This window comes from Equus quagga, chromosome 4 (genome assembly GCF_021613505.1).
Source record: "Equus quagga isolate Etosha38 chromosome 4, UCLA_HA_Equagga_1.0, whole genome shotgun sequence".
Lineage (NCBI taxonomy): Eukaryota > Metazoa > Chordata > Mammalia > Perissodactyla > Equidae > Equus > Equus quagga.
Genome location: NC_060270.1, coordinates 135,587,487 through 135,614,708, shown reverse-complemented (window position 1 = coordinate 135,614,708; position 27,222 = coordinate 135,587,487). Strand labels below are relative to the sequence as shown.

Genomic DNA, 27,222 nt, shown 5'->3' with positions numbered 1-27,222 from the left:
TATGACCCAGTGTGCAATCCCTAGGGCTGCTGATTAGAATAAGACTCAAGCTTCCACCCAGAAACCCAGTGAACCTGTGTATGACTCCAAATTGTTTTTAAGGAAAATTCTGGTCTCCCTATGGATGTCGCGTCTACTTAGGTAGCCTTCAACTCTACGTTCGTTAATGCGCTAAACTAGGACTTTTCTCTCTTGGGTAAGAGAACCAGAATAGAATGGAAACTATGTCCACTCCAGACTTAGTTTATTTGGCAAACCAATTAGCCCACACCCTAGATGATTCTACCAAGAAAAGACCGTTAAAATTCTTAATCTCCAACCTCAACAGATGGCAGCCCCTAAGCAAAGCCCCTTCATTATTGTAAGAAGCCAGGACATTGGGAAAAAGACTGCTATAAACTAAAATTCCCCCACCCAATCTTTCTAATGTCCTCCCACTTCTTAATGATGGGATTCTGGGGAATCACAGGGGCTCTTCCCAACCCTTCCTCTAAACTGGCTGGAGAAGCAATTCTCCAAATTAGGAATGAAGTTTTATCTGTCCTAATTGATACTGGAGCTACACTCTCATTGCTCAACCCCACTACCATTAAACAGCCCCAGCCTCAGAGTACTAAAACAATTCAAATAGTGGGGGTCTCTAGTAAACCTCAACAAGTCAAGAAAAAAGATATTGAGTCAAAACTGTTTAGTGCCCTTTCAACAGGAGTGAAGAGGGCATATCCTTATGTCCAAAGTGGTGATGCCCATGCCGTCTGGCCAGTTCTACAGCAATTTCCATTGCATTTATCATTCCCAGTTTTCAGGACTAGTTGAATTACCAATGGCATCATCAAAACCCAGTCAGCAAAGTTTGTAGAGACCTTTCAAATACCCTAGCCCAAAGCATTGCCATTGGTCCTTCTGAACCTTTGGAACCCACCAACTCTCAGCCTTTGAAGTAATTACTGGGCGCCCGATGCATTTGGCCCCTGCCTCTTTTGATTCACAACTGATAAAAGGAGCTATACCTCAATATTGTAAAGGTCTAATTGCATCCATTGAGAGCAACCATACATTAGTGGAACAGTCTTTCCACAGCACATTCCCAGGAGATGAAGACCTTGAACGTCACACCTTACTACCTGGAGATTTTGTCTGTCGGAAAAGACATCTCCAGAAAGACTCTCTTCAACCCCATTGGAAAGGCCCCTATTTGTTATTGTTAACTAACCCTTGTGCCACTAAACTCCAAGAAATAGACTCTTGGATCCATGTGTGCTGTCTAAGGAAAGCAGCAAACCCTGACTGGACCTGCTCGCTGACTAGTGATCTAAAAGGACAGATTTCCAGGAGTTGAAGCAGACGACAGCTGATGGAGACAGCCTTCCCACGATGGCTGGACCGGGCCTGTATATCTTTCCCCCACTGTTACTCCTCGCCTTATTTTCTCCCCCTCTTTTTTGGGGAAGATAATGCTTTTACCCATATTTCCCAATCCATTGCCAAAGGGAGAAACCTTTCTCATTGCTGGATTTGCCACCAGAAACCCCGATCTGTCCATGACAGCGGTGACCCTCTACTATGGTCTTAAGTCCACTTGCTGTAACAAAATAACCCTTCTCTGTGCAGCCTTTGGGGACAAAGTCCACAGGATGGCTTCTTCCCCAATATTCCCTAAACACCACTGACTCTTGGCTCGAAAGGGGCAATTGACAAAACACTATTATTAATCAAACCCTAGCAGGAGTCTTATGTGTACCACCTGGCTTTATCTTTGTCTGTGGCAAATGGAACTCTCAATGGGCTTATGAATGTTTGGACAGCTGGTGAATGGGAGGCCAATGTTTATGGAATGGGTAACATTAATATCCATAATAAATCTGAAGCTTCCTATTGGTCTTCCCAGTAAAACTTCACAAGTGTCTTAAACGGGAACTACCCAGGGGCATACGAGACTCTGGGTTTGCCTCCATAAGGAGAGCCTTTCTCCCTTGGTTCAGAGTAAGTGCCAATGAGCATATGATCAGAAATCTCTCCCTAACATTAGGAGAGCTAGCCAATCCCACAGCGAAAGCAACAGCAGCCCAACAATGACCACTTGACTCATTGGCTAAAGTAGTTTTAGACAATCACATAGTCCTTCATGACCTACTTGCTGAACAAGGAGGCATTTGTGAGATAGCAAATACCACCTGCTGCACATGGATAAATGCCTGTGGAGAAGTAGAAACCCAATTACCTAAGATCAGGGAACAAGCTCACCGGTTACAGCAAATTTCCCCTGACTCTCCATGGTCCTTTGATTTATTCAGTTGGTTACCTTCAGGCCTAAAGTCATGGCTTAGAACCAGCATACAAACTGGATTTGTCATATTACTTTTAATTCTTGCTTTGCATAATTATTTTTAAACTTTGTCCCTGTTGCCTGTCAAACCTCTGCAGAAATGATGCACCAAATAGAACGATGTTGGCTCAACACTTTGAGATGACAAGATATGATCTCAAGAGTGAAAATGCCTGACAGTTCCCCGCTTCTACCTCCCTTGTTACTCAAATGAGACCTCAAATGGTTCCTGACCACTATGTGCTTTCCTTCCAACATGGGACATGCCATCTAGGAAAGGTCCCTCCGAGGTGCCCAGAGGAGAAACATAATTCCATTAAAACTGGATGACCCGACTCTTGATCAGCACCACTTTCAAGGAAAGGTCTTGATCAAAATGGGAAAATGTGAAAATGAAGAAAACCTAAATCAAAATGCAGTAGGGAAGCCATGAAGGGAGGGTGCCTCCACTTTCTCCTAAGACCTTGCCTTTGTCCTCAGACTTGCCTATGGCTCACTATAGTTTGCTTGCCCCAAATTGCAATTCCTCTGCTGTTCCTGAATGAACTCACTTTGGCTAACTAAAGACCTTGTTATTTCACATTTCTAAACTATATACAATGTCTCTCGAATGCTTTGGTGCGAGCACTGGGCGGCCAGAAGTGAGGAGAGGAGAAGAACTGGAAGTGCAATGTTGCTCACGCACCAGATGAGTTAACACCTGTCTCAGCACCAGCACTCTTTCTGGAATCCTACATAGGCCTTGTCTCACATCCTCCATCCTCCAAATCAAGATATGCCTTAGAATGTAATACTGGGGTTGCAAATGCATTAAATGAATGGTGTTGCATTCAAAATTCCCTCTAATGTCTAGAATTCATGATTTTGCCATCAATAGGAAAACTTCATTTTTTTAAAACATTTAAGCTGCCTTCTTCAATTCTGTGATCTGCTATTTTTCAAGAGCAACACATTCCCTAAAATTCATCCTTTTCTCCCCCGTCAGAAAACGAGAAGGAGGCTTAATTCAAGTATATCACCATGTTGGCTGGGCTGCAGGCTTATTTACAACGGAGGCAAAGTTTTTTCGTTTGGCCGAAATGCATGTAAATAGTTGATTAAAAAATACTTTGGTTTTATTTTTAAGTTAACATTTACGTAATTATTTTGGGATCATTTTTATTAAGGATTAGATCAGAAAACAAATGGTGGTGGTTACTCATTTTGTAGCAATAGCTTACAGAAATGGTTGACCTAAATTTCTTCTTCATCGGTATAGAGGAAAAGGGCCACTTTGACTTTCACACAGAAGTATGGCTGAGCAGAGCTCATTCAGAAGTGATCCTTACCATCAGTTTAAAACAATGCGAATGACAAGCAGAAAAAAGACACACAGCTTCCCTGGGTGCTGACTTTCCTGGCCCCATGCTTTCAGCTCTTGAGGAATAAAACACTCAAAGAATCTGTTATAAATCTCAAGAAGTCTTATGACCCATGTGATGCTCATTTTACTAAGGAAATAAAATAAAAAATAAAAGTACTCAGAGCAGCTGGAAGAGAGAGGTAATTTGAGGTCATCGCTACACTTTGTCAGTTAGTGTGTGAGACACTCGATGGAAGGGACCATACAGAGGCCTCAGAGGAAGAGTTTATTCTAAAATGCTGCATAAAAGGGTAAGACAGAGTGGTCTTCTCTGAGCAGCTAACTAATGCCTCCAGACAGAGGCATTAGACCATGACCCCCACGGGCTAAATCTGGCCCCCTGCCTTTCTGCATCCTCTCCGCCTGCTTTGGCACCACAACAGCAGAGCTGAGTAGTTGCATAGAGACCATACAGCCCGTAAAGTTTACAACGTTTACTAGCTGGCTCTTTGCAGATAAAGTTTGCTGACTCTGGCTCTAGAGAACAGGCCTGGAAGTTGAGTGTGGTTATACATATTAGGGTAACTTAGGGGTAGAGTGAAAATCATATAACCATAAAATTTAAAAGTCAATAATAATAATGATAGTCACAGCTTTCATTTGGATAGCATCTTTACTTTGAGTACTTTCAAACATATTCTTGGAGTTTGCTTTGAACAATTAGTTGGGTTATAATCTGATCAGAGAAGAGATCCACTAAGGTTGAGATGCCGTGACTGGGTGGAGGGTAAATGATTCCCTCACTGAATGATAACTGAAGGGATGGTTTTCTTTCAAGTCCCCGGTGTCTTTGGCACCCTTGGGATCTTTTATGTGCCAGATGGTTTAACATTCAAGAATTTTAGATTAGGTTAGTGTTCAGTGTAACCCCTAGTTTTACATAACTCTACATCCAGCTAAGAAGCACATCAGTGTCAGGGAAAGGCTTGGAATAGGAAAAATATGCACAAGATGTGATCAAATACTAAAATTGTAGGAGGCCAATGAAATACAGGGAAGATGTTATGTGAACCTGGCATTGTGGATATGCATTTTCTTTATCCTGTAGTTTTCCACTTTAGCACCTTGACTTTCCTCTGGGGAACCATAGCTCTTTAATTCTCATTCATGGAGTTCAGGGGGGGCTCACCTCACTGCTAACTCTGTGGTAGGCATGTGACTCCAGTCTGGCTAGCGGGGAGACTGTCCCTCTAGCCACAGTACTGGTTTAGGAACAGATATATGACCCAACCCAGCCAATGGGAATTAGCCCTTTGTCTTTGTTAGAACTGTTGGAGACAAAGCCCTCTCTCAGACCACAGGTGCTAAGATTATGTGAGCCTGGAGCTGCCAGAGGATCATCTTTGCTGCTACGTGGAGAGAGTATGAACAAGAATAAGCAGAACCAGGAGACTGTGGGAGCCAGTGAGAGAGGAAAGGAGGGAGAGAGGGAGTGAGGGAGGAAGAGGAAGACAGAAACTGAATCCTGATAATATAATTTGGGCTTTGAACCAAATTTGCCTAAAGGAATCTCCTGAAATTTTCATGTACATCAGACAATAAAGTCTCTTTTGTCTTTAACTAGCGTGACTTGAGTTTCTGTCACTTGAAACCAAAAGAGTTCTGACTGATACACTGAGAACATTTTTCTACTGATAATAACTTAACCTTTACTAACAGATTTTTCATTCCAATTGTGGACGTGAGCAAATGTGCAGGGCTCAAAGAAGTGTCTTCCACCACAATCAGTTGCAGAGCAGGACCAAAACCACACAGTGTACCATTCCTGAATTCTAGTCTGAAAGATACCTAAGAATGGGATTCTAGTACTAAGCTTATGAGGGATGTTTCTGAGTTTTTCTTATTTTATTAAGATAAGGCTGGAAAATATTTTTTCTTAGTAGCACTCATGATATTAGCCTTCCAGGGAGGTGTCAAAAATCTCACTTGTTGAGGTTTTGTTCTTTGTTGAGGTTGGCTTCTCCATCATTCACACACTTTTGGGCCAACTCAAATTCCAGTGAATCATGCGCGTCAGGTTTCTTTTTATTCAAACACTTTCTCTTCTTTATTCCCAGGGTATACGCCTCTGCCTGCAGGGCTTACAAAAATCTGCTAAAGACTTGTTCTGTGATGTTTATGGATTAAATAAACAACGTTTTCCATCTGATGCTTTTACTTATAGGAACAGCTCAAGTGCCATAAATTTAGTTTCTCAGTTGAATTACTCACCAGTTGTGTAATTCAGCAAAGGCAGCTTTAATCTTCTTCACCGAACTATCCACTTCCTCCTTGATCATGACACGATATCTAGTTAGAGAGACAGTGCAGCGTTGCAAATCCTTCACCGATTTCTCAATATTTGGGCCTAAAATTAACGTCAAGTAAAAATGGTTAAATTGAGTACTTTATCTTTTTATTGTCAGCTAAACAACAAAGCAACTAACTCACTCCCCCGCCCCCAATGAAAAGAGAGAGATTTGTCTTTTGTTTTTCAATGGGAAAAAAAAAGTTCTGTCAATAGGAATGTTCATAACCCAGAGTTTTTAAAATGCAGAGTGGGTGGTCTGTGTGGCCCCTGACTGCTGTGAGCTCACCAGGGGCTTTCTCTGGCTGGGCTGTTCTGGGCACATGTGTCTCCTTTGCTCTTTGGAAAGAGGCTCTGATCATTATGTTCTATCACAACCTGTAGTTTCTTAGAATCTGATACGTCTAAAGACCATTTGTGCTGCTGGCTCTCTCTGTAAACACCAGTCTGTGTGGTTAAAAGCCAGCATGGCTTTTGGAAGAGGAAAATGACATAGAGATTGGGAGAGGTACAAATGAGCTAGAGAGAGGATGGAGCACTGGTGCCAGGGACGCTGGCTCCGGCCCGCCAGTCCTGAGCCAGGCCTGTAACCACAGCAGGAGCACTGAGAGCAGCTCCATGGGAGCCAGTCTTGCCTGATTTCCTGAAACTGTCACCACCAGGGTTTACAGACAGTGCAGAGCAAATAGGCAAATGGTATTTATCCCAACAAGGGCCTGTTGCTTAGAAGAAAGAAATCTCCCTCAAGAAAAGTGAGAAAGTACATCAAACAAGCCAAGGAAATCAGATACCACTGAGATTGAATAAGAACAAGATTATTCAATCTTCTGGGAATCAGAAAGGAAGTGGTTTAGCACCTTTCCCTTTTAATACCAGTCATGTAGAACGTATATCAAAACTTGAAAAATAATAGAAATATAGTGTGTCAAATATAAAGCCTTCTTCCCACATCATATGGTCTGACAGTTCTAACACGGAACTGAATTTAGGTGAGGAATGTCAGATGTGAAGAAGACACACCAGCCCCCAGACTCATTTTCATTCAACTCAAGTTCAGAACTTGTGTATCAGGGAACTGTACATTCAGCATTCACATTTCCACAGCAGTGCGTGCATTAGCATTTGCTTTATAAGATAACAGGGTAGAAAGTATTTGTGGTGCAAATTCATCCATGCCTGCAGAGAGAACGGCCACAGAGGGGCAGAGAGAGGGGAGGTAATTCCACGTAGGCATTCAAGGCCTTTGATTCACATGGGAGGAACCACATCCACCTTTCAGTCTCTGTGGGTCACAGAAGGAATGCAATCTCACGTGTCTCTCTCCTCACTAAGCAGCATCTTCCAGAAAGTTCTGTCATTCTGGCACTTCTCTGTGTGTACAAAATATGTTGAATCATTTGTGCAAAAGAAATCACTTTACCTCTTTTCTTTGCCAGCTCATCTGGCTTTATTTCAAGATGAGCTGCAGGGGCATTGGACTTAACAGGAGATGTTTTTGCCTTAGGCTTGCTTGGGTTACAAGGCTGCTCAGCTGACCCCTGTAGGCCATCTGACCTCTCTGGTGTTCCATGTATAGGTTTGGGGTTCCCATCTAAGGACAGTTTCTGTTGCAGTGGTCTGTTGCCTTCTGTAAGAAAACACCAAATAATGACTGTGAAGTGATAAACTAGAAACACTGATGATAAAGTGATGGGGGATGCCAAGATTTTTGGTTTTGTTTACATGTTGGCCATAATGCCTTTCATTGCAAACAGTCAGGAAACTGTTTTAATGGAATCCCTAGAAGATTAGCGGATATGCTAGAAGTAGAAATAGCCTTGTACTTGGAGTCAGAAGACCTGGTGGGGGTTTTGGCTCTGGTAATTACTTGCGGGGTGACCCTGGGCAAGCCACCTAACATCTCTGAGCCTTAGTTTCTTCACCCATAACTATCCAGGAAGGTTATTAGGAGGTTTACATGAGATGAGCAGGGTTATTTTTTGTTTTTTATCCATTCAACAAATGCTTAGGCATCTTTAAGTAGGACTTTGTATTGAGGCTATAAAAATGTAGCCCCCCTATCTCCAAGTGAGACATTAATGTCTTGTGGTATTTTATTCCAAATTAATGAAGGGAGAAGAGTGATTGGAGATGGGGCAAGAATGAAGTGACAACAGGTACTATAATCATATCATCTAATTTATGGAGAGGTTAAATCAGGAAACATCATCATAACATCTCAACTCTATTTAAAATCTGGGGAGTCAGATTCTCTCTGGAGCTTTAATAGATGTGGCAATAAAGTAGCAGCACGTTGCTTTCGGCATCTTTTAAAGGTAGGTTCCTATTTAGTAATTGCCGGAGTGAACTAAATGGTACCTTAGTGGCCTGAAAATGCAATGTATCACCCTTAACACCTTACTTAAAACCAGAGAGAGCTTTGAGTGTGAAAAAAGGGAAGCCGGTGTGCTTTTGACGGCCAGGTTCTTGGAGAAAGGTGGGTGTAGTGGAAAGAGCGCAGGTTTGGGCCCAGGAGACTGGTGTTCTGCTCTTCCCTATGTCCTGGACGACCCTGTAGGAATGACTTCACTTTTCTGGCTGACTATGGCTCACACTCAGTCAGAGCATGTCATCTCTATGAAATCCAGCCCCTTCTCAGAGAGTCATGAGCCTCACTTCCCTCTGCCCCCATGGTGCCTTGTAAAAACGTAGTGCATTATATTTTAACACAGTGCTTACATGTCTGCCCCTTGACCCGTCTTGAAGAGGCTATCACTCCCTCGAAGGCAAATACTAAAATCTGATTCATTTTTGAAGGCCCAGTACTTGTATATGGCTCCATAGCTATCTGTAGAACTGTGACTGAATTAAAGTACACTTAAAATGATTTCACAGAAAAAAATAAACGAAACAAAGAACAGCTTTCCTGGCACTGTCACAACAGTACAGAGACTACACTCTGGAAAGTGCAAAGAATATGATCTGGGTCCTAGTCAATTTGATTAGACATTAGCCCATTCGTGACAAGTGTAAATGAGACTTTAGTTGACTCCATCATTCATAACCTATACATCAAGAAAACACACATATATTTTATGGGCTGAATGATGAGTACTTTTTAAAATTTACTTTAAGGGAAATCACAGTACACAATGAAATGTTCAGGAAAGGTAGGCAACAAAATAATTACGCACTGAAAACAGCATTTTTCCAGTAATGACACAGATTTAAACGGTAGCGTGCAATTTTATCTTTAGTTGTACTCCAGCGCATGTACTGCAGTAGGGCTTCACTGCAGAGCAGCGGCTGTCAAACCTTAGTGTGCATGGGTTCTCCCTTAGTACTTATTACACATGCAAATTCCCAGACACCACCTCCAGAGATTCCAATTCAGCAGTGGGCCCACGATTCTACTCGCCAGGTGATTCTTTTGGGGTGGAGATGGCTGGCACCACCCACATGGAGAAATTCTACTGTGAAAGATAAAAAACTAATTTTTTGATGAGTCTGTAAATGTTTCGTTAAAACAGTAAGTACAGGCTAGTTCCAACTGACTCCCTCTCTAAATCATAGTTAAGATTCAGCTTTGATTTAATATTATAAATTGAGAGTCTAAAATACAGCTCACTGGGCATAGTGTCGTGAATTAGTCTTACTTTTGAAAATAAGGAGATTTATATTATAACCTAATGGAAATAATGACCTTGGAATAGAGGGGAAAAAATTAATGTGTTGAATGAAAAAGGATTTTAAACGGAAGACAAGCATGCAAATGAGCATGGGCTCATTAATCTAGAGCTGAAAATATTTTGTTTGTGTATCAGAGAACTGATATGTGGGTCTTGGTTCATTTCATTATTCATCCAACAATTATTTATTGAGAAATCTGAGTAGCGGTATTTTTTTAGGGTCCTGAAAAGCTGTCTCATTATTGGTGGGATCATTGAACACTGGAAAGATCTGAAATTCTCAAAGACTACTTGGATATATTTACACATTGGCTCTGCAGATTTGTCTCCAAATACAGTTAAACTCTGGGGCTCTTTCAGATGAAAATTGGTAGAGAGTTATTTGGCTATACCAGAATTAGGTTCATGTTGATGATAAATCCCAATATTTCTAGCAACAGAATAATGGGAGTTCTTTCTTAGACACAGTGATTTTCCTCTAACATTACGGGCCAGAAGTACCATCAGTTCTCTCTCTTTCTGGAATCGACTTGTGAACTTCAATAGACTGTAGCTAACTCAGAGCTGATTCATATCACTGTCTGATGAGGTAGCCACTAGCCACATGTGGCTATTAAAACACTTGAAAGGTGGCTTGTCTGAATTGAGATGTGCTGTTAGGGTAACATACACACTGAAATTTCATGACTTAGTATCCCCCAAAAATTGAAAATATTTCTTTGACAATTTAAAAAATATTGATCACATGTCAAAATGATAATATTTTGGATTATTAAGTTAGATAATATATATTGCCCAATTTAATTCACTTGTTTCTTTTTACTTGTTTAAGTAATTACATTTTAAAATGACACTTCTATGGGATGGCACTAACATAAACCATAGGAACACGAGATTGTTGGTGTACAACTGCAGTCACTACTAATTTACATTCTAGACTACGAGAGTATTGATTTTAGTGAAATCTTAAAATATCCTCTGCAATTTCTACACGAGCAAAGTGATGACAGACTGATGTACGTCTTGTTCATCACTACAGGCTTGGTGCCTTGCAGGTACAATGATGAATACTGAATGGATGGATGAATGAGTGAATCAGCATTACTTTGGTACTTTGCATGCCTGGGGCCCTTCCAATTATAGGGAGCCTAGTTTGATATGAGTTTCTGGCTATGTCTTTATCCAAAATTCATTACTTGAACCAAAGTAGCTACATCTTGGAAAGAAAAGTTCTCTCTGGAAATACCCAATCTGCCCAGATTTCAATAAAAAGTATATATATTTTAATTTAATCCCTGTCCATGTATCTAAAAATGGCTCCTAGAAGCTCCAGTATTTTTGAATTTAACTATTACTTGAGCCTTCCTTTTATTAAACATACTTACCAAATCCCAACCATAGATGGTACACAACTTCCTAAGTATCAGGATTATTCAATTTAACTCAACAGACGTGTGGCGTGCCCACCGTGTGCTAGCCCTGGCTTGTTCATAGAAGATAAATGGCACATAGTCTCTCTGCCCGTAACAGCTAGTATGTAAAACGTGAAGAAGGAATGTAAGCCTACAGTGTAGTAAAATCCCAGTTGACCTTTCCCCTTTGAACTGTGTTTGTACCTTTGTTGAAAATCAATTGACTGTACGTGTATCATCTATTTCTGGGCTCTCTGTTTTATTCTGCTGGTTTAGTTGTCTCTCCTCAGCCCGATACCACACTGTCTTGCTTGCTGTAACTGTGTAATGAGTCTTAATATCAGGTAATGTAGGTTCTCTAACTTTGCTCTTCTTTTTCGAGATTGTTTTGGCAATCTTACATCCTTTGCATTTCAATATGAATTTAAGAATCAGCTTGTATAGTTCTACAAAAAAATCTGATGGGATTTTGGTTGGGCTTGAGTTGAATCTGTGAATCAATTTGGAGATAATCGGTATCTTAACAATAGTGCATCTTCTGATCTCTGAACATGATATACGTCTCCATTTATTTAGGTTTTCTTTAATTTGTCTCAGCATTGTTTTATAGTTTTATAGTCTTGTGCATCTTTAGTTAAATTTATTCCTAGATAGTTTAGATTTTTTTTTAGGTTATTGTATATATTTTTAAAAATTTCATTTCTCAATTGTTGGTTGCTAGAATGCAAAACACAATTGCTTTTTTATATATTGAACTTGTACCTAGACACCTTGCTAATTTCCTTATTAGTTTTTTTAGAGTTCTTAAAATTTTCTACATAGGCAATAATGACATCTGTAAATGAAGTTTAACTTCTTCCTTTCCAATCTTTCCTTGCCTTATTGGACTAGTTAGGAATGCTAGTACAATGCAGAATAAGAATTCTTGCATTGTTCTTGATCTTGGGGAAAGTGAATGAAATATTTTATTATTAACTATGACATTAGTTGTAGAGTCTATTTCTCATATGTTCCTTAGGAAGTTCTCTCACATTCCTGGTTTGCTGCAAATTTTTATTTTGTCAAGTGATTTGATTTTGCTTTACCTATTGAGGTGATCATACTGTTGTTCTCCTTTATTTTGTTAATATGGTAAATTACACTGATTGGTTGCATTCCCAGGAAAAATCAGACACAGACATGGTGTATCATCTTTTTTACATATGGCTTACTTCCATTTGCTGAAATTTTGCTGTTGTGGCAGTTTCTTCCTCCATTACATCACAGATTTCATTCTATTGTTCGCTGGTCTACATTGTTTCTGATGGGATGTCAGCCTTTATTCTTACTGTTGTTGCTATTATTGTTATTCCCTTGTTTGCAATGCCTCTTTTTTCCTCCAGATGCTTTTAAGATTTTCTCTTCATTTTTAAACTTCAGTAGCGTGACCATGATGTGCTTTGCTGTGAGGTTCTATGATTTATTCTGCTTGGATTTTGCTGAGCTTTTTAGATATGTGGGTGGTTGTTTTACATTAAATTTGGAAAAATTATGGCCAATATTTCTTCATACATCTTCTCCTCTATTCTCTTTTTTTTTCTCCTTTGGAAATTCCAATTACATATATATGAGACTGCATGATACTGTCACCTAAGTCACCGAGGCTGCTTTTTGTTTTAATCTTTTTCTCTCTCTTCTTCAGTTTGGATAATTTCTTTTGGCTTGTCTTCAAGTTCACTGATCCTTTGCTCTTGGTTGTTCAATTGTTGGCAAGTACATCTGATGACTTAAAAAAATTCAGATATTGTATTTTTTAGGGCTAGGATTTCCATTTCATTCTTTTTATCCCTTCTGAAATTCTCCTTCTCTTCACCCATTACATCTATCTTTTTTTTCTGTAAAACTTTTCAACATATTTATAATCCTTGTCTGCTGATTCCACATCTGGGTTGTCTATAGGTTTGCTTCTAATGACTAATCTTTCTCTTCATTTTAAGTCACATTTTCTTGCTTCTTCCCATGTCTAGTAATTTTTTAAATCTGGTACTGAGCATTATGGATGGCACATTGAGAAACAATGGGTTTTGTTATTTTCCTCCAAAGAGTTTTGAATTTTGTTCTAAGAGGTCATTAAAATACTAGCAGATTACTCTCCACTCCCTTGCCCTCCTTTTTTTTTGCCTTGAAGGTAAATGTGAGGCATCTTATAGAACAAGCTGGAATAGAAGAGATGGCAAGCGGATAGTGGGCTGTTCCTTACAATACCTTCACTGAATTCCCCTGTTTTACGCCTCTCTTCTTAAGCTTGCCCTCCATCCTCTCTGCTGACTGAATCCCGAGCTTCCCCATTTCCTGCTAGGCAGTCATTGGGACAAAGCTCCCTCCCTCTGAATTCCACGCTGCAGCTTCCTGTACTCTGCTTCATCAGTAAATTCTCTTCCATCTACTTTCCCTTTTCCAGAAATTGAATCCCTCTTTTCCTTTTTCTTCATTATTGTAGATTTCTACATTTAAAAATTCCTTTACTATAATTCAGTGGGGTTTGTGACAAAGAAGATAAAAATTCATGCCTTTCTTTTTCTTAAAGAGTTATTGATATGCATTGCCAAACTATTTTCCAGTCAGTTGGTACCCATTCACACTCAGCTCCCTCCATCTCCCTACCGATCAGTTTTACAAGTAAAAACAATGGGATTAGCATGCACTTGTTCTCACAATTAACTCTTGCCAATACTAAGAACTAGAAATTTTCTAATTATTAAATCTTGCTATCAACTTACATATTTGACTTGTTCTTGACTTGATTTATTTCACATAGCAAAACATAAACTGAGGTGGCAGTTTTTGTTAACAGCACCAAAGAAAACAAATCTTCCTCTTGGGAGAAATATATGGACTTGGATTCAAAGATTTCCAAAACATATGTACAGCTACGTATGTGTTCAAATGTGAAAGTTTCTGAAAACTCTTTTTTCTCTTTAGTTTTTACTTTTTAGTGAAAGTTTTACATACTTATAAGCAGACTGAAGGAATTATACATAGAATTCAAATCTAACTTTAAGAATTGTATGAAATATAGAGTAGTTCTGAAATAATTATTTCAACTCATTGAGTTAAGATGGTTTCATAGTCTCCTATACATCTGTAATTTCAATAAGGAACACCATTTGATGACAATTAGCTTAGTATTGTAAAGTAGTTCTATCTAGAAAAAACTGATGAAAAAACAAAGCATAATTTTGTTGTTGTAAAATTATGTCTAAAATTCCTAATGTCTTTGTTCCTTAAAGTATGTTACCATTCACTTAAAAGTACTTAAGTGAATATGATAGTGTTTTATGATAACTGATAATAATATAATTGATAGTTCTTTTTTTGTGTGAGGAAGACTGTCCCTGAGCTAACATTTGTGCCAATCTTCCTCTATTTTGTATGTGGGACGCCACCACAGCATGGCTTGCCAAGCGGTGCCATGTCTGCACCCAGGATCCCAACTGGCGAACCCCGGGCTGCCAAAGCAGCACATGGGAACTTAATCACACTATGCCACCAGGCCTGCCCCTGGTAGTTCTTTGATCACTGACCTTAGTGTTCCTAAATATTCACAAAAGAAGAAATACAAATGGAAATGAAACATCTTAAAAATGCTCCATCTCCCTACCGATCAGTTTTACAAGTAAAAACAATGGGATTAGTACAGTCTTTCTGGACAGCAATATATTAAGAACTTCAAAAATATTCACACTCTTTGAACTCAATAATTCTATTTCTAAGAAAATATGCCAGGGAAATAATCATAGTTGTTCGTAAAGATTTATATACAAAGAATGTGCACTATGTCATTATTAATAATAGCAAACAAATGGAAACAATCCACATGAATAACAGTTTGGGAATGATTAAAAGAAATATAGTAAATTCATAAAAATACAATGCAGCCATTAAAATCATGTTTTAAAAGAACATACAATGATATGAGGTAATGTTTATAATTTCATGTTAAGTAAAAAGAATACAAAAGTTCACATACTGTATAATATGATATTTGTTTTAAAAAAAACCCTATATAGCTGTGCATTTGAGAAATTTTGAAATGAAATTTAACAGTGATTGTTTCTGGGAGGTAGGATTATTTTTTTCCTTAAACCTTACAGCATTTTTCAAATTTCTTCAATTAGTATAAATTCCTTTTAAAACCAGAAATACAAAATCCATCATTATCTTTAAAAAGCAGCATAGCAATTTAAAAAAAATTTAATTAACCTACACTTCTCCACATATTTCATCACTAATAATCAATAAAGACCAGGAGAAAGGCTTGTTTGAGTGCCTATTATGTCCAGTTATTGTTCTAGGCACCAGAAACACAATGGTGATCAAAGACAGAGGTGGTCCTTGTCTTTCTAGAACTTGCAGTCTAACAGGAAGACATATAAATCAAACCGCCACACAGACAAATGGAGAATCACAACTGTGACGAGTGTTATGAGAGAAGTCCACGGCATTCTGAAACCTATAATTGGCAGATTTGACTCAGGGATAGCAAGAAAGAATTTCCCAAGGAAGTCCCACCTGAGCTCACCTGAAATCACAGGAACTAACCAGGTGAAGAGGGCAGGAAAGTGTGTTCCAGGCAGAGACAGCATCTGAGGCAGGAGGAAGTGCTGAGTGCCAGTTAGCAAGTTCCTGTCTCTCGGCTCGAATCCATGCTTCTTTGCCCTACTCTGTTACAGTGGAGCTGAGCCCTCTAATCAATTCTCTTTTGCCAGCTAACAGAATGTTAGCTTTGTCAGTAGAGGGCAATAAAATGACCTTGCACGGCTATAAGGACAGGAATACACTTCTCTTCTAGGTTCTGGTCCTTCATCATCGTTATTCATGCCAGGAGCCAGCAACCAGGCAGAGGAGCTCCAGTGCACTCTCAGGCCCTGTTGCCTGCTTTCCCTCAACCCCCAACTGGCATGGCTTTGAGCAGTTCCAGGTATCTACACCCTCCGGCAATGGTGGGTCTCTTCTACAGAACAGTTGAGTCCATGTCCTGTGACAGAATTTTTTCCACCACAAGGCTGTATGTTCCTCTGGCAGCCACGTCCTTCTTCGATGAGGTCAGAATCTCAGTGTTGGACTGAAGGATTCTCCCAGTCCAAGTTCCTTTATTGTCCAGCCTTCCTAGAGATAGTAGCTGCTCACTTGCCATGTCTAGACCCTTTCGAGTCCTCATTTATCCCTTTAGTAGTTGACCACCTCCTACTGTGTTAGTTAGGAATTCTTTGTATTACATTCCTCCCCTTCAAATAACCAGTGTGGCTCTGTCTCCTGACTTGAACCTGACTGACACACATGGCCAATATGAGGGACTGAAAGGAGACCACTACAGCTGGAGCAGAGACACTAAGAACGAGCATGCCACACGATGGGGCTGGAGCAGGACATAGGGGCTGGGCTATGCTGGGCCTGCAGGCTAGGGTAAGACTTTTGGTCTTTATCTTAAGAATTCAGATTTATATTTTGAAAAGATTACAGGATAGAGAATGATTCAGAGGATAACAAGAGTAAATGCTAGGAGATCAATGAGTGGACTACTGTAGAGTGCAGGCAAGAGAAGATGGTGGTTTTGTTGGGAAGGCAGAGGTAGAAACAGTGAGAAATGGATGGATTCTAGGAATATCTGGAAATGAAAGTCCACAGGACTTGGTGACTGATTGGATATGGGGGGGAGAGAGAGGAAAATGTGATGAGTGATGCCTAGATTTCTGACTTGCACAACTGGACAGATGGTACAGAAAGATCAGGAACACTAAAAGAAAGTTGAGACTGGGAAGGGAGATCATGAGTTTCTTTTGCGCATGTTGTTGAAGTGCTTTGAAACATTAAAGTGAAAATGTCAAGTAAGAGTCTGGTGGTTAGAGAGGAGCCTGGACCAGGAAGATGAGATTTTGAGCCAGCTTACATTATTAGAGGTAGGGCATGGTTGAAATGATCTGAGAAGAGAGGATAGCTTTATATGGGAGAGGACTTGGAATCAACCAAGTCTTGACGAGTTTCACCAATTAACAGCCAGGTGGAGAAGCATGAGCCTCAGAGGAAACAGAGAAGCAATGAAGATGGAGGGGGAAATCAGGAGCGCTATGTCGTAGAAACCAAAGGGAAAAAACAGTGGTTAAGGATAGAGTGATCAACAATGTGGAATATTGCTGAAAGGAAAAGGAAAAGTAAGAATTGAAAAGTGTCTGCTAGGTTCACTACATAGAGGCCAATGGTAAACTCAGTGGGAGCAATTTCTTTTAAGTGACGGGGCTGTAAGGCAAAATGAATGGGTTGATAAATGAGAGAGAGGTGAAGAAATGGAGACAGTGAGTAAAGATAACTCTCTGAAGATGTTACAGAATCATGGTCTAGAGATGAAGCCCCAAGAAAACTCTTTTCACAGTACAATTACTGTACATCTTGATTTGTATGTTTCATCATTCTTCTGTCACCACATGACAGGGTGATTAACAGATATTCAGAGAAACCAACAACTTTGGAACAGAGACCGAAACAGATAGGTTTATTCAGAAAACATAAGTCAGTCAGTTCTGCCTTTTCATAACTTCTTTATCAAACACAGATAGACATCATTATTTCATTCCAGTCCTATGAAACTTGATCAGCTCAGAGGGCATAAAGCTGGTAACTCTCTGACTGGAAACGAACTTTTTAGTTTTATTGACGTTGTCTTTACAAGGTCTCATATGTCATTAATACCTTTACAGGTTTATTTATATTAAAAGACAGATAATAAAGTCAATGAATTAAAGGTGTCGATGACACAAGGTAGGCATGTTAACTTGATTTATATCACTGCCTTATTTCCCTGAAAAACAGGCTTAATTCTCATTGCATTTGATAGAGCCATTTAAATCTTTGTTCGAAAATTAAAAGAAAAAATTCGGAAGGCCTTTTGTTCTCTGCAAGGAGTGCATTCCATTGAATATAGTCCTGTTTGTAATGGGAATCACCATGGCGAGGTCTGGGAGGACATTAGGAGGCTATCAGCTATTTAGAGATGAGTAGTTTTATGTTGTTGCTGTGAGGCTGCAGCAAAATAATAGTTTCCAAATGAGAAAGAGAAGGCAGAGAGCTCTGATTTCACTCCACCCCGGGACGGAAAAATACTCCGGGGGTTTTCTATTTCCTGTGCCCTCATGTCACTACACCCTGTGCCTGCCTCTGTCTCTTTCTGCTTTTTCATACACAGGGAAAGGAAGCAGAGGTCTCAGTCACTGAAAATGCCATCAAGGCCTCCCGTCATTTTACCTGAACAGTTCAGACACAGTGCTGCTGATCAACACACAACCACAAAGGAGAGTTAACACCAAGCACGTAGATGCTGAAATAATAATTAAGGAGGAGTGAGAATAATGATAAAAGTGCTCTAAAATGGAAACTTTCAAAATGCATCTTCATATAACAGTACTTAATATCAGCTGTATATATTAATAAAGTATTCTATCTTTAATTTAAAAAAATAGTAAAAACCTATGGTTCTAACTCTACAAGGGCTTCAGCTAAAGTCTCTAATTAAGGCTGTTCAGACCAGCGTAACCTGGGGTGAGAGAACCCGAACTGAGGCACCTGGGCCTCAGCTGCAATGTCTCCTCTTCATTAACTCCTGTCACATCAAGGCCTTATCTGAAGTGGCTGCACATACCCCCGCCCCTGCCCGGGGCCCCCTCCTACTTGCTGCCCTCATGACATTTACTATAATCTATCATTATCTTGGTAACTTAGTTGTATTCTGGTTTATTATGCATCTCTTCTTCCTGAAAAAGAATGCTTAAAAATTTCACTAGATATATAAATGAATGATGTGTGTGTTCATTCTGTACCAGATGCTGTGCGCCTCTCTGGCTATATCTCACTCACAGCTCACCACAATCTGGTGAAGTGGGGCTCTATTTTCCATTTTGCAGGTTAGGACACTGAGACACAGAGTGGTGAACAGGTCCAGGGTGACACACCTAGTAAGTGATGAGGCCAAGATTTGAATCCAAATCTGTCTAATGCTAAAGCCCTGGTTCTTAGCGACGATATTACATTGCTTCCCTTTGCGAGCTGGCACTGCTGAAATCCTGGAATAGACATGTTTGGCTTTACTATTCAAGTTCTAGGTGAGCCGCTTTCTTCTTGTTGATCTTTTCTAATCCTCTGGCCCAATACAGGGCTTAGAGAAGCAGGGGAGATAATCTTGAAGCGAGGGCCAACAGCAGCATAAAAAATTTTGCTTGGGAATCCTATAGGGAACCTCACACCCTAAAAATACTATAAAACAGTTTGGTGGGGTTTTTTCGTTTTTTTAATAAGAAGCAAAAATGAAGGACAAGCAGCCCGCATTCTAAAATAACAGGCCCCTTCTCTCACACTTGGTTCAGTTCACTTTGAGAATGAGAAAGCAGCTCTGGGCCAGTGCCATGCGCGCACACAGACTCTGCATTGCAAAATGGCGGCTGCCCCGGGTCTATGATACAGGGCAGACTGAAGGCCGGCTGGTAGAGGTCAGCGAGCACAGCACGGAGCCTTCAGTTTGAGAGAAGTAACAGGGAGCAGAAGAGCTGGCCTCCCGGGATGCTTTACAAGATGAGGGGATATAAAGGCAGCCTGCTGGGTCCAGCAAGAGGAGCTGGAGCAAAGAAAGCCCCGCCCCTAAGCTTAGCTCAGTGGAGCCAGGTGGTGGCCCACAATCCTCGTCTTCCCTGTGCAGTGGGAACTGTGTCCAGAAGGAGAAAGACAACTCAGGAATCTGAATTCCTCTTCTCGCCTACATGGTGATAAGCACCTATACATTTCAGCGATCTGAGCCTCAAGAAAAATAGAGCAGGAGGAACATTTGGGAAACCTGGACCCTAATGTTATAACGTGCTTTAGACATTTAGATGGGACCTTAGAAATACAAATGATCCTTGGCATCACTTTTGGTGAAAACAAATCTTGATCTGATTCTTGCCTGCCTTTGTACTTGGACACAGGATGATCTCGATTGGATTATGTAAAACATCTAATTTGAGGTGTTATTAAAAATTCAGAAATACAGAAAAAACTACTCCAAGGATAAATAAAGAAGTAATTTTGTACTAAGTTTAAGTCAAACTCCCAAACTTGTAAGCTATATGCTGACATGCAGCGGTGTCCCACTCGAGAGCATTCTATTTACAGCCTGAGATGATGATGCTTTGGGCGGTTATTTTTCACGTAGGAAGTCACACTAACACCCCTGAACCACCTGCATATATCTGAAAGCTAACTCTTCCCTTCCAGAAAATGATTCTGTTTAAAACTTTTAAAAGGAGAGATCTTGAATGTCAAGGTGTTATAAAAAGATAAAACTCGCCTTCCACATGTTCACAGCCTGCTGCCCAGCCGGGCACTGAGGGCAGGCTTTCTTGAGTCAGTTTCATTATTGGAAAGCTTGAGAAATGCTCCACCACTGGCCAACTGGAGATTTCTTCTAGGCTCATGCTTCGAACCCACTCAAGTACAGAATACCATTGTAGGGCTCGTAATGATTACTTTTGCCTAATTTTTCAATTATACATCTTTTAGGAGTTAGGGAGCCTGTGGTGTCAGCAGTAACTCTGTAATGTGCACATAAAATTACATGGATTTGGGTCAGACTTTTGCAGACTAAAGAGAGTTACTCCATGGGTGTGGGTTATCTGCTCGGCTGCTCACCTGGGGCCTCGCTTTCCTCACCTGTAAAGTGAGGGGACGGGATTAAAGGATCACTCCCATCCTTTCTAGTTCCAACCGTCTACTCAAAATGGGGGTGCAGAATGTCTGAGACCTAACACTCATCTTGGAAATCTCAGGATTTCTTATAGATTGAACAAGCATTTTAAAGTCATTTGACAGTTATGGCATTGACTTCCTGATGAACCTTCATTATCTTTGGGAAGGAAAACCTAACTAGTTACAAACTCATTTTAGAATTCATGATCTTAATAAGTGATGGTAATGCAGTTAACGGTCATCTAGGAGGATGCCCTTCCTTTTGCAAAACATCTAATAACCTTCCATTACCATCACTTACACTTTAACAGAAAAATCGACCTTAGCATCAATTCGTAATGGACCAATAACATCAACAGATTATACTGACATACCTCAATGCCTTCATGGTAACCTTACAAAACCGAAGGGATACTGGGATGGCTCCTCGTGCAATAAAAGACTCTTCACAGAAAGTTTTATGTTAGGGTTTGCAAAAGCTCCGTGGTCCACACAACTCCCCTGGTGGAGACTTAACTGTCAAGGCAGCCCCCCACTGTGAAGTGAAGCGCCTCAAGACTGCACGTCTCTAATGTCATTCATTCCACAGAGTTACCGAAATTGTTTTAGGAAGAAGGTATAAATTATAAGTAAATGAACAAATATATGTTCCAGGCTTTTAGTCTATGATTGATATCAAAACAACTACCGAGTAATTAGATTTTGAAAGTAATTCATGTGAAAGCAATCACAAGCAAAGTTGGGAAGCTGCCACTCGATTGTTTAATTTCTTTCTCCTGCCCGGCCTATAAATCAAACCATTCTCAAAATTGTAGGCCTGGCAAAAATTAAATTAAAAAATTTCTGGAAAATTCAGATTCTAAATGGAAATAGGTTGTTTTTGTTGTTTGTTTGGTTTTAAGAGACCATCATGTAGTGAGGATTATCTGAAAATTGGAACTCTCGCTATTAATAGATTTGCTAGGTAACGTGTTTATGGAAGAAAATTAGTGCAATTTTAAAACTTACTAGTTATTTAATGCTTCCTTGCCATATCCCTGAATTGGTACGGGTCACGGGGCAATGTCCTGTTTGTACCCGTCTCTTCTGCTAGACAACTCCTCCGGGGCAGGGCCCTGCCTCATTCATCCCGGGCTATCAGAGGACAGCACTCCTCCCAGACAACAGGTCTGCTATCTGCACGGCCGCTGAGTCAAGCTCTCCTGCTTCTCTCTAACCCTGGAGGTACTACTGACCTCAGGTCTACTGGTCCTTCAGTACCCACTGCTTCCATGAAATCTCCCTGGTCATCAGTCGGATGTGGACTTCTCTTCTCCAGACCTGAAACTCACTGGTGGATGCACAGCCTTTTCTTCCAGGGTTCAGAATGTGATTTCCTCCGGGCCTTCACCATGCCATATCCTTCTCTGAATCTACTGTGGCTTCTAGCACAGTGCCGCGTGTAAGAGGAATCTAAGAAGTCACTGATTCAATAAACTGGGGATTTTATAACTAGAAGAAAGACTTTGGGGACCACCTGGTGTGGTGGTTCTCACCGAGGGATCCACCAACTCTTAGGAGGCATTTTGAAAAACTGATGGTGTGGCTGGCCCCGTGGCTGACTGGTTGAGTTCACGCACTTCTCTTTGGTGGCCTGGGCTTTCACGGGTTCAGATCCTGGGTGCAGACCTAGCACTGCTCATCAGGCCACGCTGAAGCGGCGTCCCACACAGCACAACCAGAAGGACCTACAACTAGAATATACAACCATGTATCGGAGGGCTTTGGGGAGAAGAAGAGAAAAAAAAAGACTGGCAACAGATGTTAGCTCAGGGCCAATCTTTAAAAAAAAGAAAAACTGACAGGGCATTTTCAAAATTTATGAGAATGACTGTGTGTGGGGTGGGCAGGGCAGGATGCAAGAAGACTTCCAATCACAGGGATCCTGCACAGCCAACTGCCCTGCAGCCTCGGCCTTCTGGCGCCCTCCTGGACACTCTTCTTACGAACATAAAGTATTTTTTGTACAGTTTTCCTGTGGATTTCCAGGATTTACTTGGATTTCCAGGATTCAACTACTGTGTAAATTAAGAGAAAATTGTACTTTATGTTGTTCAGAAATTTACCAAGACTTTTCACCATTTGAAAAATCCCACGGCCAAGCGCGCCAGCAGCCACGGTATTCGAATGGACCGCCAGCCACCCGTGTCAGCCTGCCCTGCAGCAGCTGTGTCAGGAATTCCACGTCTACAGAAAAACACACCTCTCTCCTACTTCACACGTCAAATATGAAAAACAGTGTCCACAATCTCCAGTTGACTATTATCTTACTTCTTTTAAGTGCAAAGTGATTCACTGTGAGTGGGTGTGAACATGTAGCCATTTTATTGGGGGCTGCTATTTTAGTTGTTCCTGAATTTCTTAAATTTTTACTTTATTAAAATCCTGTTTCTAGGCAGATTATATTATCTATGAATTTTATTTTAAGATTTGATATAAAAATGGAGCATTGGATCAGAAGACCACTGATCTAATAGATTCCAGCACAGATTCCTTATTTTACAGAAAGGAAACGGGACACCCCAGATGAAATGATGCACCCAAGGTCAAACAGTTGATTAAGAAGTAGCCTTTTACAGATTAATAAATATATAAGTAGAGCACAAATAATTAACTTTCCAGGTTCTAACACCCTGGAATATTATGTTCTGTCACATTATATGAAACACAAGGAGTTAAAACAATTTGATCTACCCTTTAATAACCTTTCTTTCTGTCATCAATTATTCCTCCCTTATCCCAGCAAAGGTGTCTATAAAGAAAATTTCTTTAAACTGGGATTTCCATTTTCCTGATGATCCTAATACAGACTAGAACTATGTTTTTTAGAAGAAATTATCCTCTGACTTGGTGCAGGGCCAGACTGAGCATTTCTTCTTTGCCCTTGCTCCATCCCCCCACCCGCCCGCATCCTGCAGGAAGGCTGAATCCGTGTGCACAGCAGAGGAACAGCCTTTCCCTTCCAGGCATATCCACAGCAGCAGTGACCGCCCCAGTGGGTGCCCTGGGCATCCTTTTCTTCTAAGTCTTCCTAAGCAGCCTGACTTAAGAATTACCGACCTGTGACTCCACGGAGTGCCTTTGAAGGCTCCTCGAGTATTGAGATCTTTTTCTCACGAGGGGCAAGGGCTGGTTTTTCACTGGCAGAGTCGGTGGACGAGCTGTCTTTCTCGCAGCCGTTCGCGTGGCCGTTCTGTATCTGCGGGGGTGGCGCTGGCTGCGGGGGCCCGGCCTCCAGCCTCTCGGCCTTGTCTTTAGCGTCTTTGTTGCCCTGGTGCTGCTTGGACTTGCTTCTTTTCCTTTTATTGTTCTAGAATGAGACACAAAGGAGAAGACAGCATTATTCAGCTCAGACCCCTGAAATACAAGGTGAACCTGTGAGATCAAGATAAGATGTGTTATCTTTTTTGTTTGTTTGTTTTCTGGATCTTCTAACAGAATGGGTGAAAACACCCACATCTTCTTTTTATTAACCAGCCAAATCAATGGAAATATCTTCTTTCCTACAATAAGTTGTATAAACTTTTACCTCATAAAATAGTAAACAAAAAAGTTCCTTTAAAAGGGAAAAATAGTAGGCAATGGCTTAAATAGCTGAGATATTATTTAAGTAAATCGAAGGGCTACCTGTGTGAATGGTTATATAGTAAAATCTTGTGAAAACTGCCCTGAAATTCAGTGACGGACCCAGTGGAGAACAGCTCTCGTTTCTTAAAGCGGTGATGGGGGTGGGGGAGGCAAGGAGGACACTGGCGTCTGATCCTCTGGGGAGGAAGGGGGATCCAGGGAAGAATGGTGCGACAAAGGCAGGGAGTCTTTGCAAAATGAGGAAACAGAAGGCAGATCCCCAAAGTCTGGGTTGGGTCTATGAAATAGGCACCAGCCAACCATGAGATTCCTGGGATTGGGCCACCATCCCAGAAGTCCCAGGCAGCCACAGGAGCCGTCAGCAAGCCCCTGAGTATTTCAGCTGGAGCAGACAACTGCTACAAAGTCATGCCAGCAGACCCGGGTCTCTCAGTTTTGGATCGTACAGCTGGACCCCGGACCTCTCGGCTGCTAGCTGAACAGCATTTATCTATTTCAAAACAATATAACCCTGCACTTTAGACAACTGAAATTTTTTAGATCTCAGTTATCACAATACGGCACGGTTTTACTGTCTCTCTCCTAAAATGCCCTAATGGTCAATATATAATAATATATAGGAAATTGGGAAGATGTTGTTCCTAATGATGTTGTATGCTGTACTTGACTGCGGCTTTGTACCCAGGAGTATCAATGTCTCAACACGCACTAGGTACAAGCCTCAGCCGATCAGAAGAGGCGCCTGACCATCAGACAGACCTTGTCCACCTGCTGCATCAGTGAGGCCCAGGTGAACGTCAGCCTGGCCTTGTCCCTCAGCTCATTTGGAAAAGAGAGAAAAAGAAACCGTTTTCTTTCCTTAATTCTCCTCCCCACTCCCTTTCTTTTCCATGGACACCATCATGTCCCGAGTAAGTGCTCCTCTCGGTGGGAGCTGTGCTTCCAGTGGGTGAAGGGGGCCAGCGGCACCTCTGCCCACACAAGCGCCACATCCACTGAGCTGGGGAGGCCGTTTCCCCCAGCCTCTGCGAGGGAGACTCCGTAATGAGGTGGGTCTGCAGCTGCTGTCTGCTTTTTCTTTACATTGGAGAAATTTGATACCCAAACCACACATCTGAAATTTTTCCATGTGAAGTGTAAATACTGCCTTTCAATCACTTGCAAATCATCTTCCTCTCACCCAGCAGTCTGGGAGGCTATGATTCAAGATAAGCAGAAACTGGCAAAGATAGTGGCATACAGAGGTTAAATAAAAACCCTCATAATTCTCCCTAATCTACATGAAAGTAGGAGGAGAAAAAAGGGGCAAGGACAATTCAAGGAATTTCAGTAATTCCTGGATATTATGAAAGTAATACTGCTTTTTCTGCTTTGTTTAAAATCTGTCTCACAGGCCTGTGATCCTCCCTCGTGGGGAAGGGTAGCCTGATGTACTGTATCCTGGGCCACCCAAAACACAGGCCTTGCTGTGAAAGTGGGAACAGGTGGGGCAGTTACTTTGAAAAGAGAAGCAGAGCTTTTGTGAAAGTCCTGAAACAGGTGACAGGCCAAGAACAAGAGAGCTGGGCCTTGTGGGAGCTGGTGAGCTCCTCCCGTGCTCATGGCCCAGGAGGGCGTGTGCTGGAGACAGCGCGTGTGTACCCAGAAGTCAGACTCTTTGTGACAGGACAAGAAAGCAAAAGAAGGAACGGGCAGACTAAAGTCTCCTTCTCTCTGTTCTCACGGAGCAGCCTACCAGGGCTCCCAAGAAGGGAGAACAGGTCCCTTACTTACTATGGCTTTAAGACATTTTCTTTTCTTCTTCTTTTATTAAAGATCTAGCTTAGAACTCAGCAAAAAAGTATCTCAAGGCAGCCTTGGACGGATTCTTTCAGTTGGAAAAACATGTGAAAATATGTTTAGAACTTTGTATCTTTAAAACACTCCCTAATTTTTCCCTTTGTGCTACAGGATGCGTTCAGGCAGGTTAACGTCTTGCATCCTTTGAATTCTCTGCTGGGCTTCCCTTAATACTTACAAAGAAAAACTCTGGGACTTCTAAAGCACACCTGGTGGTTAAAAACACCTGAACAGAGAACAAGAGCAACAGTAGTGAGGGTGGCTGGTAATTGAAGAGAGTCATGAATCTGGAGCTTTCTGGGTGTACACATTCACACACGCGAAAGAAGCACAAATCGGCAGCCTTGTTAAGATGATAACAACCATGATGGCTTTGATTGAAGATGTCACTAATTTACAATCAATATTAATCTTACCTTCTTTTTTCCCGTCATATTCCATTCTTTTAGGACTTGAATGGCACTGCCTGGAGAAAGAGAAAGAATCTTCAATACGTATTCACATAACAAAACACCACATAAAATTCATCTCTGTCTTTCCATCTTTGTAGCAGTTTTTTTTTTTTTTTGGCTTTTTCATTTGTTTTGATACATCCTACCTTAATAAAAAAAATGCCAGTTTGATTTTTATTTCCAGATTTTCATTTAATTCATTGCACAATCTTGGTTTTATCAAAATATTAAGCTCTACTACATGAAGCTTACTTTTTTTTTATCATTATGTTGTCTTAGAGAAAATGAAATCTATCTTGAGAATTTTCTGATAGCTTCATGGCCATACGTAGAATTGAAATTGTTCTGTTTGATATATGAATCAAAATACCTATAATCTTCCAGACCAAACACAGGATTGAGAATATTATTAACGGAGTGAATCCCAGCTCTCTGGTTGGCCACTCCTGCTGTTTCTCTGCC

The 27,222-nt window shown here is 40.9% G+C and overlaps 1 protein-coding gene across 9 annotated transcripts in view; it reads right to left on the bottom strand.

The window, feature by feature from the left end:
- Positions 1-27,222, bottom strand: part of SPATS2L (spermatogenesis associated serine rich 2 like) — a 165,567-nt gene that overhangs the window by 33,173 nt on the left and 105,172 nt on the right. For 8 of the 9 annotated variants that reach the window (XM_046658652.1, XM_046658646.1, XM_046658644.1 and 5 more), the window contains 4 exons: positions 26,725-26,774; positions 23,942-24,191; positions 7,436-7,642; positions 5,940-6,075 (listed from right to left, as the gene is read on the bottom strand). In XM_046658652.1, the coding sequence (XP_046514608.1) occupies positions 5,940-6,075; positions 7,436-7,642; positions 23,942-24,191; positions 26,725-26,774 (643 nt within the window). The remainder of the gene's footprint in view (positions 1-5,939; positions 6,076-7,435; positions 7,643-23,941; positions 24,192-26,724; positions 26,775-27,222) is intronic. The other variant, XM_046658651.1, reaches the window with a different exon arrangement.